Raw genomic sequence first — 15,435 nt, forward strand, 5'->3', positions numbered from 1 at the left:
GGGGGGGGGGGAGTGGGACAGACGACAGATGACTCGGAGCTGCCCTTGGGGGGTCTTTGGGGTTGCCCTTGGAATGAGGGGGCTCAGGGCTGTCTTGGGGGGTCTTTGGGGGGGGTCTCAGAGCTGCCCTTGGAGGATCTTTGCGGCAGGGGGGGGACACACACGACTCGGAGCTACCCTGGGGGATCTTTGGGGGGGGGGGGCTGTCTCAGAGCTGCCTTTGGGGGGGGGGGGACACACACGACCCAGAGCTGCCCTTGGGGGGATCTTTGGGGGGGTTGACACACACGACTCAGAGCTGCCCTTGGGGGATCTTTGCGGGGGGGGGGGACACGACTCAGAACTACCCTGGGGGATCTTTGGGGGGGGGGGTGTCTCAGAGCTGCCCTTGGGGGATCTTTGCGGGGGGGGGACACACGACTCGGAGCTGCCCTTGGGGGATCTTTGGGGGGGGGGTGGGGGGCTCAGAGCTGCCCTTGGAGGATCTTGGGGGGGGGGTGGGGCCTCAGGGCTGCCCTATGGTGATGACCACCCCCCCGGGGAGGAGGTGACCCCTCTGCTCCCAAACTGCTGCCGCTGGGACCCCCCCACCCCCCTTTGGGGGTCGCTCCCTTCCTTCTGCCCTTTGCAGGAGCCCCCGGGGCTCGGGGTTTGGCGGGGGGGGGGGCGCTCACCCCGGGACTGCGGGGTCCTGCTCCCCCGGTGCCGTACCCCCGTGGCCGGGGGGGTGGGGGGCGCCGCGTCTCTTCCGGGCAGCCCCGGCGATGGCGGCGGCGGCACCGGGACCTCCCCCCCCGACACCCCGCTACGGGGGTACGGCACCGGGAGGGGGGGCACCGCGCCCCTCGGGCAGCCCCGGGGATGGCGATGGCGGGAGGCCCCGGGGAAGGGATGCGGCGGCGGCGGCAGCACCGGGACTCCCCCCCCCATCCCCCGCCGCCCCCGGGCGCGGATTGGCGGCGGCGGGGGCGCAGGGCGGAGCCGGCCCGGTGGAGCCATGACATCACCGCCGCCGCCGCCGGGCCAGCCCCGGCCCCAGCCCCGCTCCCCGTCCCGCTCCCGGTGCCGGTCCCGGCCATGCCGCCCCGCGCCGCCGCCCCGCCGTAGCCCCCGGTGAGTCCGGCCGTGCCGCGGCGGGAGGGGCGGGCGGGGAGCACCGGGGGCGGGCGGGGGGGTGGGGGTGGGGAGGGTCTTCCCGGGGAAGCCGGGCCGCAGCTCGGGGACCCCGCCGAGGAGGAGGTGGGGGGTCCCCGCTGCTGCCGGGCACCGCGACGTGCGGCGGGGAGTGGGGGTGGGGGGAGCCCGGCCGGTCCGTGTGTGTCGCTCCCCCGCCCCCAGCCCCGGTATGGCCCCTGTGCCGCTCCCGGTATGGCCCCGGTGCCCCCCGGTATGGCCCCGGTGCCCCCCGGTTGTGTCCCCTCCATGTCCCCACTGTCCCCGCGCTGTTGTCCCCAGGACATCCCATGTGTCCCCAGCGCATCCCGCTGTGTCCCCGCTGTCCCCAGTACATCCCAGCTGTCTCCTGCCTGGGCTGTCCCCAACCGTGTCCTGCCTGTCCCTGGTGTCCCCTCCACTGTCCTCCATCCCACCCACCGGTCCCCACTGTCCCCAGTACATCCCAGTTGTCCCCAGTGTATCTCTGCTGTCCCCACTGCATCCTGGCTGTCCCCAGTGTCCCCACTGCATCCTGGCTGTCCCTGGCTTGTCCCTGCTGAGTCCCAGCTGTCCTCGATGTGTCCCTGCTACCCCCAAGGCTGTGTCTCTAGCACATCCCGCCTGTCCCCAGGGTGTCCTTGCTGTCCCCCTGCATCCCGGCTGTCCCCGAGAGCATCCTCGCTGTCCCTGGGCTGTCCCCAAGAGCATCCTCGCTGTCCCTGGGCTGTCCCCGAGAGCATCCTCGCTGTCCCTGGGCTGTCCCCACTGCCCCCAGCGCGTGCTGCCTGCCCCAAGAGCAGCCCTGCAGGGTTGGGGACACTTGGGGCTGTCACCCCCATGTCCCCAAGCTCGGGGTGGGGACCCTGGCGTGGGGCAGGCCAAGGCCGGCTCATTGTGGGACCGTGGCCGGGGTGGGGGGGACCGTTCCCTGCCGCGCTGGCACGTCCACAGCCACACGCTTTGGGCACGTGCCGTGTCCCCACGGGGCCTGGGGCAGCGGGTGCAAGTGACCGAGGGGGGGGGGGGGAACAACACCAGGGAGGGGGACACGAGCTCTAGGGTGGCCTTGGCTCCGCTGCAGCTGTGTCCCCCTCCCCACAGGGACCTTTGGGGCATGTGCCGCGTCCCCACGGGGCCTGGGGCAGTGGGTGCAAGTGACGGGGCGGGGGGTGGGGTGGGGACACAAGCTCTGGGGTGGCCTTGGCTCTGCTGCAGCTGTGTCCCCCTCCCCACAGGGACCCTCGCGTTGCCCCTGTGGGGCCCCGGGCTGGGGGAGGGGACGGCTGCGCCGTCCATCTGTCAGGGCCCCCCCTCACTGTCCCCCGCCGGGGGGGCTTGGGGGGGCTGTGGGCTGCTCTTCCCCTCCAGACGGAGCCTCACTTCCCCCCGTGACGCAGCCGGAGCCACTGGCCCCACGGCCGCTTCCTGCACGGGGGGCAGCGCCGGGGGGGCCCACGGGCCCCACGGGGACCCTCCTGCCTTTGCTGCCAGCCCCGGGGCGGGGGGGGGGCTGCAGGGGGCTGGGGACAGCACGCACGAGGGCCGGCCACGTGTGCCAGCGGTGCTGGCCGTGGGGCTAGTGGGGTGCTGGGGTATGTGGCCAAGGTCACAGCACCCGTCGGGTTGGGGACGGCTGGCTGGGGGCTTGGTGGGGAGGTGGGGGGCAGCCCACAGCCCCCCTCGGTGCTGCCGCGGTGCTGAGCAGGGCTGTAGGCCCCGGGGCTCCGGTTATTTTTGCCGCTCTCGTTGCGTTGGGTGGGAGAAGGCGGCAGAGTTTGCTCCGGGGCCGTCCGGTGGTCCCCAGCCCTCCCACCCCACGGCGCAGCCGTGTGGGGTCCCTGGAGGGGACGGGGCTGTTGTTTCCAGTGACCCCCCCCACGGCCTCCCTGCCTCCATCACCCCCAGACCCCCGTGTTGTCCCCTCCGGGGTGCCGGACCCCCTGGCAGGGGTGCTGGGCAGGTCTGGGTGAGCCAGGGCCACGTGGCCCCACGTGGACCCCAACCCCTCGTGGGGTGCAGGATGGGGACCGCGGCCTGTGGCCTCGGCGCGGCTCCGTGCCTGGAGCCCCGGGGGGGCTCCCCGAAGGGTGCCCGAGCTCCGGGGGGTCCCTTTCCAAAGGGTGCTGGGTGCCCCCAGGGGGGTCCCTCTCCGTGGGGTGCCCCGGTGCCACGTGGGGATGCCCGCTGCTTCCTCTGCCGGGATGCCCGGTGTCCCGCTGCCGGCTCTCCCGGGGGTCCCCGGTGCCCCGGACCCCCCTTCGCTCCGTGCCGGCTTCCCGGTGCTGCTTGCCCGGGGTTGGCGCTGGCGGAGCCGCGCACCGGGGGCGGTGGCGGCCCCGGCTCCTCCCCGGTGGCGGCGGGAAGGCGGAGCCGGGCCGCCGCCGCCTCCCAACAATAGCGCGGCCGGGCCGGGCCGGGATGAAGCCGCCGCCGCCGCCGGGACCGGCCCCGGGGCCGCTCTGAACGGGGACGGGCGACGCCACCGGGAGCCCTGGGCGTGAGTGCGCGGGGTCGGTGCGCGGGGCCGGCCCCGGTTCCGGTGCGCACGGGGCGACCGGTGCGGGGAGGCACCGGCACCGGTGGCGGGGGGAGCCCCGGGGGAAGCGGGGGGTGCGGCACCGGGGAAGCGCTGGGGGGGCCTGTCTACACCCCGGGGGTGCTGTGCGCCGGGTGCTGTGCGTCCCGGTGCCCCGGGGCTGGGGGTGCTGTGCATCCCGGGGCTGAGGCCGGTACGTGGGGATTTGTACGGTCCGGTGCCCCGGTGCTCGTGCCAGGGGTGCTGGGCATCCCGGTGCCCCAGTGTTGGTGCTGGGGGTCCCAATACTCTGCTGCTGGGGATGCGGTGTATCCCAGTGCTCACGGGTTGGTGCCAGGGGTGCTGGGCCTACTGGTGCCCCGGTGCTGGGGGTGCTGGGCATCCCGGTGCCCCAGTGCTGGGGGTGCTGTGGGTCCCAATACTCTGCTGCTGGGGATGCGGTGTATCCCAGTGCCCAGGGGTGCTGTGCATACTGGTGCCTCAGTGCTGCGGGTGCTGGGCATCCCGGTGCCCTGCTGCTGGGGGTGCTGGGCATCCCAGTGTCCCAGTGTTGGTGCTGGGGGTGCTGTGGGTCCCAATACTCTGGTGCTGGGGATGCGGTATATCCCAGTGCCCAGGGCTGCTGTGCATACTGGTGCCCCAGTGCTGGGGGTGCTGGGCATCCCGGTGCCCCAGTGTTGGTGCTGGGGGTGCTGTGGGTCCCAATACTCTGGTGCTGGGGATGTGGTGTATCCCAGTGCCCAGGGCTGCTGTGCATACTGGTGCCCCAGTGCTGGGGGTGCTGTGGGTCCCAATACTCTGGTGCTGGGGATGTGGTGTATCCCAGTGCCCAGGGCTGCTGTGCATACTGGTGCCCCAGTGCTGGGGGTGCTGGGCATCCCGGTGCCCCAGTGCTGGGGGTGCTGTGGGTCCCAATACTCTGGTGCTGGGGATGCGGTATATCCCAGTGCCCAGGGCTGCTGTGCATACTGGTGCCCCAGTGCTGGGGGTGCTGGGCATCCCGGTGCCCCAGTGCTGGGGGTGCTGTGGGTCCCAATACTCTGGTGCTGGGGATGCGGTATATCCCAGTGCCCAGGGCTGCTGTGCATACTGGTGCCCCAGTGCTGGGGGTGCTGGGCATCCCGGTGCCCCAGTGCTGGGGGTGCTGTGGGTCCCAATACTCTGGTGCTGGGGATGTGGTGTATCCCAGTGCCCAGGGCTGCTGTGCATACTGGTGCCCCAGTGCTGGGGGTGCTGGGCATCCCGGTGCCCCAGTGCTGGGGGTGCTGTGGGTCCCAATACTCTGGTGCTGGGGATGTGGTGTATCCCAGTGCCCACGGGTGCTGTGCATACTGGTGCCCCAGTGCTGGGGGTGCTGGGCATCCCATTGCCCTGCTGCTGGGGGTGCTGTGCCTGCCAGTGCCCCGGTGCTGGGGGTGCTGGGCTCCCCCCACCCCCCGCGAAGGGACAGGGGTGGCTGGGCTGCACGAGGGGTCCCTGGGGCTCCGGGTACCAGTGGGGTTGGGGACCTCGGGGCTCCCCTGAGGCTCCATCCCCCTTCTCAGCCCCGTTCTCCCCAACAGGTGACACCGCGTCAGGCCGGGGCTGGGGGCGTCCTGCAGGAGGTACGAGGGAACAGGGGGGCCAGGGGCCAGGGGCCAGTGGGGACCCCGGCCTGACGTGTGTCCCCCCGCAGCCAGCGATGTCGGAGAGCGTGGCCGAGGTGCCGGGAGATGGGAGCCCCGCGGTGCTGGGCGAGACGGGCACCAGCCACGAGCTGCTGCAGCGGCTGCGGGAGCTGGAGGTACGATGTGGGCCAGGAGTCGTGGCCACCGAGAGCCAGGGCCACCGGGCAGCCGTGGCTGGTGCCACTGGGCCACTGTGGCCACCAGAAACTAGAGCCACCAGGCAGCCGTGGCCATTGCCTTCAGGCAGCTGTGGCCACTGCCATGGGGTACCTGTGGCTACTGCCACCATGCAGCCGTGGCCACTGTGAGTCTGTGGCCAGCGTCACCGTGCAGCAATGGCCACCGTGAATCTGTGGCTGGTGCCACCAGGAAACCGTGGCCGCTGTGAGTCTGTGGCTGGTGCCACCAGCCTTCAGGTGGCTGTGGCCACCGCCACCGTGCAGCCGTGGCCACTGTGAATCTGTGGCCGGTGTCACCGTGCAGCCGTGGCCACCGTGAATCTGTGGCTGGTGTCACCAGCCAGCTGTGGCCATTGCCTTCAGGCACCTTGTGGCCACTGCCACTTTGTAGCCGTGGCCACCGTGAATCTGTGGCCGGTGTCACCATGCAGCCATGGCCACTGTGAGTCTGTGGCTGGTGCCACCAGGAAACTGTGGCTACTGTGAGTCTGTGGCTGGTGCCACCAGCCAGCTGTGGCTATTGCCTTTAGGTGGCTGTGGCCACCACCACCGTGCAGCCGTGGCCACCGTGAATCTGTGGCCGGTGTCACCGTGCAGCCATGGCCACTGTGAATCTGTGGCTGGTGCCACCAGGAAACTGTGGCCACTGTGAGTCTGTGGCTGTGGCCACCAGGAAACTGTGGCCACTGTGAGTCTGTGGCTGGTGCCACCAGGCAGCCGCGGCCATTGCCACCGTGCAGCCGGTGCTGCGGAGCTGCAGCCCAGACGCCACGGTGAAGGGCAGCACCTTCCTGCTTTCCATGGCCCTTGTGTGCCACCGCTCCTGGGGCAACCCTGTCCCTCCGTGAGTGGCCACCAGGCAGAGGAGGGGTCCTCTTGGTGCCATGGCGGGGGGGTGTCCACGTGCCAGGGCCCCCCAACCACATCCCCCCTCTGTTCCCAGGCGGAGAACTCAGCCCTGGCCCAGGCCAATGAGAACCAGCGGGAGACCTACGAGCGCTGCCTGGACGAGGTAGTGGGGGGGGAGGGGGGACACAGGACACGTGTGCACACGCGTGTGCCAGGGCACGAGGCTGCCTGTGCCCTCGCACCCCCCCAAGCCCCTCCCCCCCCTTCTCCTCCCCAGGTTGCCAACCATGTGGTGCAGGCGCTGCTCAACCAGAAGGTGGGTGTTGGGGGGGCTGGGGGAGCGCTGGGCGGTTGGGGGGAGGGGGGGGGTCCTGGCTGATGCCCCCCCCCCCCCCATCCCGCTGCGGCCAGGACCTGCGCGAGGAGTGCATCAAGCTGAAGAAACGGGTCTTCGACCTGGAGCGCCAGAACCAGGCGCTGAGCGACCTCTTCCAGCAGAAGCTGCAGCTCTCGGCCGGATCCTTACCCCAGGTGCAGCATCCCAGTGCCCCGCTGTCTGGTGGGGGGGTGTGTGTCATGGGCCAGACCTCCCCCCCTCCCCCCCCCAAAGCTTAACCTGGCGTCTCCCCCCTTCTCCAGCTGCCGCTGCACCCGGTGCCGGTGCCCCCCGACGCCCCAGCCAGCCCCCCGCTGGGCTCTGCCGAGCAGCCGCCCCCCCCGCTGCCCCCCAGCTGCTGCATCCCGCTGCCAGAGGTGGGTACTGGTGTCCCCCCCACCCCCCTCCTCCGTCCCTGGATCCCCCTCTCTGGGCTGTGGCATCCCCCTCCCCATACTCGTGCCATCACCTTTCCCAAGCGGGTGGTGTCCCCAAGCCTGTGGTACCCCCCTTGCCGGGCCCGTGGCGTCCCCTCCTCTGTCCCCATCCCCGCCCCCCGCCCCAGGTCCGTTGTGCCCCCCACCCTGAGCCCCCTACCATCGCCCTTTCCAAGCCTGTCTGCCCACGGTGTCCCTGTCCCTGAGGTGCCCACCTCTCCGTGACGGTGGCCTTGACCTCTCAGAGCCCCTCTCCCCCAACCCCTCTGCCCCCAGCATCCTCCTCCCCAAGTCCATTGTGTTCCCAGCCCTGTCCCCCCCCTCCCCTCTTGGTGTCCCCAGGGTACCCCCAGCCCCAGCACGGTGCCGTGGGGCTCAGCCCGTGGGGTGACGGTGCCTGGACCCCACAGGTGCTCCCAGCGGTGCCATCGGGCAGCCCCGGGCTCAGCCCCGGCGCCCCCCCCCTGGACGCCCTCTCCCCTTTCTTCAAGAAAAAAGCCCAAATCCTGGAGGTTCTGCGCAAGCTGGAGGAGACGGACCCGCTGCTGGGACCCCCCCCAGCCTCCCCCGGCTCCCCCGAGCCCTGCGCTGCCCCAGGCTGGCCCCCCTGCCCGCTGCGGGCACCGGGGGCTGCCGGGGGGTGGCGGGGGGCTGAGGGCAGCCCCTGTTCCTCGCCGGAGGAGGCTGCACCGCCGCGGGGGGCCCTGCTCAGCGCCTTGGCCGAGCGGCTGCTGCGGGGTGACGGGGGGGGGTGCTGCCGGCGCAATGGCGAAGCTCCAGGGGGACCCCCCCGGCAGCGGCACGGGGAGCACCCTGCGTTCCTGGGGCTCTACCCCCCAGGTGAGGAGAGCCCCGAGGGGGGCTTCGCCCCGCTCTCCCCTGGCGGGGGGGGGCAACCCTTTGCCCTCCCCTCCCAAGGTGCTCAAGCTGCCTCCCCCCCCCGGGGGGCTGCGCCTCAGCCCCCAGCTCGCCCACCCCTCCAAGATCCCGTGCCGCAGCGGCAACCCCGAGGCTTCGCCGGCGCTCAGCCGCCGGCCTTCCCCTGATGCCCCCCTGGAGCCCAGCTCCCCCGAGCCCCCCGCCTTCCCCCCTCCTTGCACCTACGAGGCGGCCGAGCAGCCCCCCAGGCCGCCAGGACCCCCGGCCGGTGGGGAGCGGGCAGCCGCCTCCCCCCCTAGCACCCGCCGTGGCACAGGGGGCTCAGCCCCCTCTCGCCGCCCCGGCAAGAAGCCCTCCGAGCCGGGCTACTTGCCCTTCAAGGAGCGCCTGGCTGCCCTGGGCAAGCTGCGGGGGGCTGAGGGCCGTGAGACCCCCGGGCCGGGCCGGCCCGAGCGGGGCCACGGCGCTGAGCTGCGCCCCCCACCCCGGGGGGGGTTGGGGGGCAGCCTGAAGCACCCCGAGCCGGCGCATGGCGGGGAGCCCCTGGCCCGGTGCTACTCTTCAGGCTCCATGGGCGAGCCCGGGAAGGTGGGGGGCAAGGGGCGCCCCGCCGGTGGCAGGACCCCCCCGCGGGCTCCCCCGGCGCCCCCTGCCAAGGCCACCCGCAGCCCCCACGGCAGCCCCACCAAGCTGCCCACCAAGGCGGGCACCGGCAAAAGCGGGACGCCGCGGGGCGAGGAGCCGCCCGGTGCCAAGGCGGTGGGGGTCCCCCACAAAACGCCGCCGGCTCCTGAACCCCCCCCCGCTACGGGACCACCGGCGGGGGCCACCGGGCACTCGGCCATCGAGGAGAAGGTGATGAAGGGCATCGAGGAGAACGTGCTGCGGCTGCAGGGGCAGGAGCGGGCGCCGGCGGGCGAAGCCAAGGGGAAGGCGGCCGGTGGCTTGGCCAGTTGGTTCGGGCTCCGGCGCAGCAAGTTACCGGCTCTGAACCGTCGCGGTGACGGGGGTCGGGGTCGGGAATGGGCCGGGACACCGGCTCCCCTCCGACGGGAGGTCAAATTGGCCGCTCGGAAGTTGGAAGCCGAAAGCCTCAACATCTCGAAGCTGATGGAGAAGGCGGAAGATCTGCGGAAGGTGCTGCGGGAGGAGCACGCCTTCCTGCAAGGGCTGGCGCTGGAGAAGGGGCGCCCGCGTGGACCCCCCCCCCGCGGCCCCGGCCACCTCCCGGTGATGTACCAGGAGGTGACGGCCGAGACCTTCATGCAGCAGCTGCTTGACAGGTCAGTGGACCCCCCCCCGCCCCCCCATCCCCCAAAACCAACCCTGGGTCCCCTTTATGGGGGAGGGTGGTAGGTGCCCCCCCCCCCCTGACGCCGCGTTGCCCCCAGGGTGGACGGGAAGGACGTGCCCTACGAGAGCCGCCTGGAGCATAAGCGGGAGCTGTGTGACCTCCGGCGGGTCCCCCCCGACGCCAAAGACCCCCGGCTCTGCCGCTCGCCCCGCAACGGCATCGTGGGGCATCTGCGGGAGCCCCCCGATAAGGTCAGGACGCCCCTTTTCACCGCCACTGGCTCCGAGCCCCACGCCGGGGTGTGTGTGTGTGTGGGGGGATTGGGTGGCCGCTCACCCTCTGACCCCCCACCCTCCCCCCACCAGGTGCCAGATGTGGGGCTCCGGGATGAGCTGCCATCAGACGAGAGCTTGTCCGAGTCGGGGACATCGCAGCACTTTGCCGGTAAGGGGGTGTCGGGGGGGGGGGTGTCAGGGGGGGAATATGGTGGAGATGGGGGCACCGGGGTGGCCCCCCTCTCCCGGCACTGACGCCTCTCCTTGTGCTGGCAGCCTGCGGGTCACTGACGCGAACGCTGGACAGTGGGATCGGGACCTTCCCGCCCCCTGACTACGGGGGGGTCCCCGCCAAGAGCACCCCCAAACCACGGGGCCGTCCCGAGCCGCTAGCCGGTGCCATGCCGGCACGGCCGCCGGTCATCACCAAAGTGCCGCGCAAGGCCCGGACGCTGGAGCGAGAGGTGCCCAGCGCAGAGGAGCTGCTGGTGGCCGGCAAACACCGGAGCACCCCGGCGTGCCACCCCCCGCCCCCCCCCCGGCCCGCATGGCCACTGCACTGGTCCCCAAGGTCAGTGACCCATCGTGCGGGGGGCACGCGGAGCCCCCGCTGATGGTGCTGGGTGTGCACCGATGCTCGTGCAAGGTGCAACGCGGGGGCTCAGCACCCTGGCGGGGAGATGGGGGTCATGGGTGGGGGGGCTGCAGGTCAGCACTGACACCCCCCCCGCCCCATTTTCCCCCGCAGATGCTGGCGATGATGGTGGGAAGCCGCGGCGTGTCCAGCAGAGCAAGAACTGGACCTTCCCCAACGCCAAAGCCTGCGGTGCTGCCGACCCCTTCCTCTGCCCCCCCGGGGGGCTGGAGGGGCTGCACCGCCCCGCACTGGTAAGGGGGGCTGGGGTGGGGTGGGGGGGCTGTGGGACCACCCCACCAGCCCCGGGGTGTAATTAGTGTTGGTGGGGAGCCGGGGCGGGGGGCACAGCAAGGTCCCCCCTCACCACGCTGTCCCCCCCCAGGCGCCCGTGTGCAGCCCGGCAGGGCGTCGAGGGGCGTCCCCAGAGGCCCCCCCCCCACTGCCCCCCGCCCTGAGCGCCAGCAGCAGCCGGACCCCCAGCGCCTCGGACATGGGGGACGAGGGCAGCACGGAGGCGCGGTCGCGGGATGGGGGGCACGGCCCCCCAGGGCTGGAGCACTCCGAGTCCCTCAGCGACTCGCTCTACGACAGCCTCTCCTCCTGCGGCAGCCAGGGCTGAGCCCCCCCGGCTGTGCCCTCCTACGTCTTCCGCCCCCCCCCCCCCCATCCCCCTGCTCCCTGCTCCCAGTCTGGGGGTGCTACCCGGGGTTGGGGGGGATCCCAGTGCCCTGTGTCCGTCCCCCCCGCCCCGTGTCCAGCTCTCTCTGATGGTGCTATCGCAGTGTACAGCCCCCGCCGCCGGGTTTTTATTTCAATAAAGCCACCCTCCCCCCGTTTATTTATATATGTTGTTGTGCAGCCGCTGTCATCTCTGCGTCGGCCGCATCCTGCCCGCGGGAGGGAGGGAGGGAGGGAGGGAGGGGGCTGAGAGGTTCAAGTCTGAGCGTTTTATTGAATCGTCCCGGTGTACAAAGAGAGGCGACGGTGGGATTGGGAGAGCTCGGAATCAAAACACATCGTCCCCGCGGCCCCACCGGACGGCTCACCCAACAGATCGTTTTCTTTTTCCCGTTGTATTTCTTGGCACTGGTGCTAAAGGAGAGGCTCCTCCGTTGAGTTTGGCTTCAGGGGGGTCCTGCTGCCCCCCCAACCCCAGCCCCGGGCTCGCATGGGGGGGCCCACGGCTGCCCAGGTTGGGGGGATAGCGCCCCAGTTGCCCGGGGAGAAACCCCTGGAGAAAGCTCCCGTGTCGGCGCTAACCCCGAGGGACCACGGGCTCTGGGGGGGGAGCCGGGCCGGAGGGAGGGGGGAGCCAAACTCCAGCAGGATCCGCAAATTGGCCGGTTTCTAATCAAAGAAAAGCTGAACGAGAGGAAAAACCCACAAGGTGCAAAAGCTTCTGGGCTGCTTTTCATCAGCAGCAAAGCGCAACCCCTTTAATGAATCAGAGAAGGGACTGGGGGGACCGGGTGGGGATGGGGACAGGATGGGGACAGCTCCAGCTCGGCCTGGAGCTGCTTCACTTCTTCTCCTTCTTCTTGTTCTGCAAGAGGAGAGGTGGCCGGTCACTGCCGAGTCTGTGGCCCCTGTCCCCCTCCCCCGGCCAGGCTCCCAGGGGCAGGTTTGTCCTCCCCCAGCCACACCCGGGGGACCGTCACCCACCTCGGTCATGCCCAGGATCATGAGGAGCTTCCGGAAGATGTTGACAAAGTCGAGGAAAAGATCAACGCAGTGCCTGTGGGGATGGAGGGATGCGCTCAGGGGGGGCTGTCCCCACTCTATCCCACCCCTCCCCCCATCCCCAGCACCCACCAGATGTAATCCTTGTCCCCGCTCTCCGCCTTCTCGATGATGAGCTGCGTGTCGAAGAGCACGAAGCCGCACATGACCATCAGCCCCAGGTAGAGGTTGGCCTGCGGGAGGGAAGAGGGGGTGTTAGATGGGGACAGTGCCGTGCTGGTGTCACCCACCGGTGTCACCGGTGTCTGTCCGTCCTCCATGGGGTCTTGGCAGACAGGGGGGGGCCTCACCGTGAAGAGCCAAGTGGATCCCATGAAGGTGTTAACCATGGAGGAGAGAAGCATCAGGGTGAGGCCGGAGAGCAGGAAACCTGCGGAGAGCGGGCAGGGAGTGAGGCCTGGCCCTCGCCCCCCATGGGGGTGTCCCCCGCCCCCCCCCCCCCGAGCTCCCGTGACCCCCCCCTCAGCCCCTCTCACCTCCCAGGTAGAGGAAGCTGCGGCGCTGGGCATACAGGGCGCTCAGCGAGAAGCAGGCGAAGATGGTGGCCGTGCCCAGGAAGGCGGTGGGGATGATGCTAGGAGAGAGGAGAGGGGGTGAAGGGGGCCTGGGGGGCAGTGGGGGGCAACTGGGGGGCGGTGGGAAATGCTCCTACCTGGGGTTGATGGAGATGCACATTTGCAGGAGAGGCCCCAGGTTGATGCCTGGAGGGACAAAGCAGGGTGTCACCGGAGCCATTTCAGAGCCAGTCGGTGCCGTCGGGGCCCTCGTCACCCCCTTCCCGGGGCTCGGGGTCCCACGGGACACCGGAGGGTCCCCAGTGCCCACCTACCCGTCAGGAAGGCGAAGCCAGCCAGCATCCCCAGCCTCTTCTGCTCTGTCTCCCGGCTGTGCGGGGTGGCCGTGAGCCAGACCATCAGCGCCAGGGCACCCAGCCCGGTCAGGAGGCTGAACTGTGGGGCGAGAGGCAGGTGGGGGCCTGGCACCGCCTCACCGGGGCGGCGCGGGCACGGGGTCCACCCGTGACCCCCCAGAGGCTCCTCACCTGGAAGAGGTGGGTCACCACGTTGATGTAGGCCCCCGCGGCCGCAACGAACATGCAGAGGGCAAAGCTGGCGTAGACCCTCTTCAGGTGCTCCTGGGTGGAGGCTGAGCTGTGGGCGAAGGGGGGACGGTGAGGCTGGCAGGAGGGGCTGCTGCAGCCCCCAGAGCCCCCCCCCCCCCCCGAGAGCGTTACTCACATGTGGGAAAACTTGAAGAGGGCATCAAAGTTGATGTTTCGGTCAAAGACGTTCATGGTGCCGGGCTGGGAGTGGGCCCACCGGCCGCTTTGCAGAGGTGCAAGCTGCGGGAAGGGGAAGCGGGTCAAGGCGCTGCAGGAGCCCTCCCGTACTCCCAAAACTCCCACCACGCAGTTGAGGAGCTCAGTGGGAGCCAAGGACCTGCCCGTCCCAGGCAGAGCGAGCGGCAGGAGCTGTAAGCTGCTTGGGATCTGCTGCGCTCTGTGCCAACCGGGCTCCAGAGCCTTTCTTGCCCAGCTGGTGCAAGTGTTGCGGGCTGTTGCGAGACCGGGGTTGTCCCCGGGGACACCCCGACCCCACGGGAGGGCTGCCGGCAGCTGGAAAGCATCTTTGTGCCAGGCTACTATTAGTACCCGTAATGACGTCCCCAGAGGAGGCTCTGGCAGCGTGAGGCTCCCTGCGAAGCCTCCTCCTCTTCCTCGCCCCTTCCTGCTCTGGCCTCTCTGCCACCCCTGGTCCGGCCGGCTCCACCGGTGATTTTTATCCTGGCACCTGCGCGAGCCCAACCAGCCCAGCAAGTGGCACGAGCCGCCTGTCCCCCAGGGGCAGAGGGGATCGACCAAGCTGGAGCAGACACGGCCCGAGGGGCCACAGGCGGTGGGGCTGTCAACCGGCCGCCCCGGAGGAGGGGAGGGCCTGGGGTCTCCTGCCACACCCGCACAGACCCCTGCGCCCACTGCCCTTGTCCAGGGCTGCGCTGGATTCGCCCCAGTGAGAAATCGGTTGTCACTGGGCTGGTGCCACCACACCAGTGGGGACCTGCTGGTGCCAGAAGCAGAGGCCGCTGCCCCACAGCCCTACCGGGGGTTTGCGCAAGGTAATGGGGAAGCTGCCTCTGCGCAGGGTGTGGTGGTGGCAGAGGTGTGTGACAGCCTCCTCCCGCCCCGGCGGGTGGCTGTGACAGCGAGTTTCATCAGGCAGGGCCTGCCCTCCCTGCGGGGACGGCAGGTGGGTCCCAGCTCCTGGGACGGCAGCAGCAGCCGGGTGTCCCGCGCCAGCAGCCCTTCCCGAGGGACTGAGCTGGGGCTGGAGCCGTTTCAGTTTCGCTGGTGACTTCCCCGGGCGGTGGCCCTCGGGTGGCTGCTGGGCGCTGCTGTCAATGGGTAACCGGCACCATCGCTGCTGGGCGACCTTTACCCACCGGTGCCTACAGCCGGCCCCGGTGCTGCCCTGGGCCCACCAGCCACTGCCCTCACCCCCCGGGGGCACCTCCAGGGGCCCCCCACTGGATCCCCCCTGCTGCAGCCCCCGGGAACCAGCCGGAGGCCCCACGGGGAAGCGGACCCGTGTGTACCCCCACCCCGGCAGCGAGGCCCTTGGGACGGGGGGCAGGAGCTGCCCAGGCCAGGCCAGGCCCCCCCGGGGCAAGGCCTGATGGGGGGGGGGGGGAAGCAGCCGTCGGGTCCCCCCGGGGTGAAGACTGCTAGGCGGGCAGCGGCCGTTGGCCCCCCCGCCGGGGTGAGGCCTGCGCGGAGGGGGGGGAGCAGCCATCGGGCCCCCCCAGCGGACCTACTCGAGGCGGGGAGCAGCCGTCAGGCCCCCCCGGGGTGAGGCCTGCTCGGGGGGGGGAGGCGCACCCGTCGGGCCCCACCGGGGTAAGGCCTGCTCGGGGGGGGGGGGGAGGCGCACCCGTCGGGCCCCCCCGGGGTGAGGCCTGCTTGCGGGGGGGAGCAGCCATCGGGCCCCCCCGGGGGCGAGGCCTGCTCGGAGGAAGGGGAGCAGCCTTCCGCCCCCCCCGGGTGAGGCCTGGTGGGGGCTACCCAGGGCTAGAAGCCCCCGCAACGTGGCCCTGGGGGCGGCGGGGACCCCCGAGGCCGGACCGGGCCCCCCCCGCCGCCGTGGTCCCCTCAGCCCTCACCTGCGCGGCGCTCCGCCGTCCGTGCCAGGCCTCGAACGGTCCCCACTCGCGCCACGCCCCCAGCCCTCATTGGCCAGCGCGCCACAATGTCCCGCCCCCCGCCTCATCCTACTGGCCCACCTCCACCATCCTGAGCCGGACGGGGCGAGCCGCCGCCACCTCCCATTGGCAGCCAGCCGCACCCGAGCGCCTCCATTGGCCATCCTCCCCCTCCTCCACACAGAAGCGCGACGCTCATTGGCTACCATCCTCATG

General features: G+C 71.2%; 2 protein-coding genes across 2 annotated transcripts; one reads left to right on the forward strand and one right to left on the reverse strand.

Annotated features, from left to right (window-relative positions):
- The first annotated feature begins 3,544 nt into the window (after positions 1–3,544).
- NCKAP5L (NCK associated protein 5 like) lies at positions 3,545–11,635 on the forward strand. The gene is given in 14 exon segments (XM_037371282.1): positions 3,545–3,652; positions 5,254–5,295; positions 5,367–5,474; positions 6,481–6,549; positions 6,664–6,702; positions 6,798–6,917; positions 7,026–7,139; positions 7,610–8,141; positions 8,143–9,361; positions 9,470–9,623; positions 9,738–9,816; positions 9,924–10,232; positions 10,396–10,535; positions 10,667–11,635. Coding segments are annotated over 12 exon segments (3,114 nt in total). The 5' UTR covers positions 3,545–3,652; positions 5,254–5,295; positions 5,367–5,372; the 3' UTR covers positions 10,904–11,635.
- A 46-nt stretch (positions 11,636–11,681) lies between these two features.
- Positions 11,682–15,293, reverse strand: TMBIM6 (transmembrane BAX inhibitor motif containing 6). Its single transcript, XM_037411781.1, has 10 exons — positions 15,181–15,293; positions 13,263–13,366; positions 13,067–13,175; positions 12,854–12,974; positions 12,677–12,725; positions 12,501–12,598; positions 12,315–12,394; positions 12,097–12,197; positions 11,947–12,019; positions 11,682–11,827 (listed from the first exon to the last, which is right to left on the reverse strand). Exons 2-10 carry the CDS (start codon positions 13,316–13,318, stop codon positions 11,804–11,806), a joined length of 711 nt encoding a protein of 236 aa, XP_037267678.1. The 5' UTR covers positions 13,319–13,366; positions 15,181–15,293; the 3' UTR covers positions 11,682–11,803.
- Positions 15,294–15,435: the final 142 nt, after the last annotated feature.

Source organism: Falco rusticolus, chromosome 19 (assembly GCF_015220075.1).
Source record: "Falco rusticolus isolate bFalRus1 chromosome 19, bFalRus1.pri, whole genome shotgun sequence".
NCBI classification, from domain to species: Eukaryota; Metazoa; Chordata; class Aves; order Falconiformes; family Falconidae; genus Falco; species Falco rusticolus.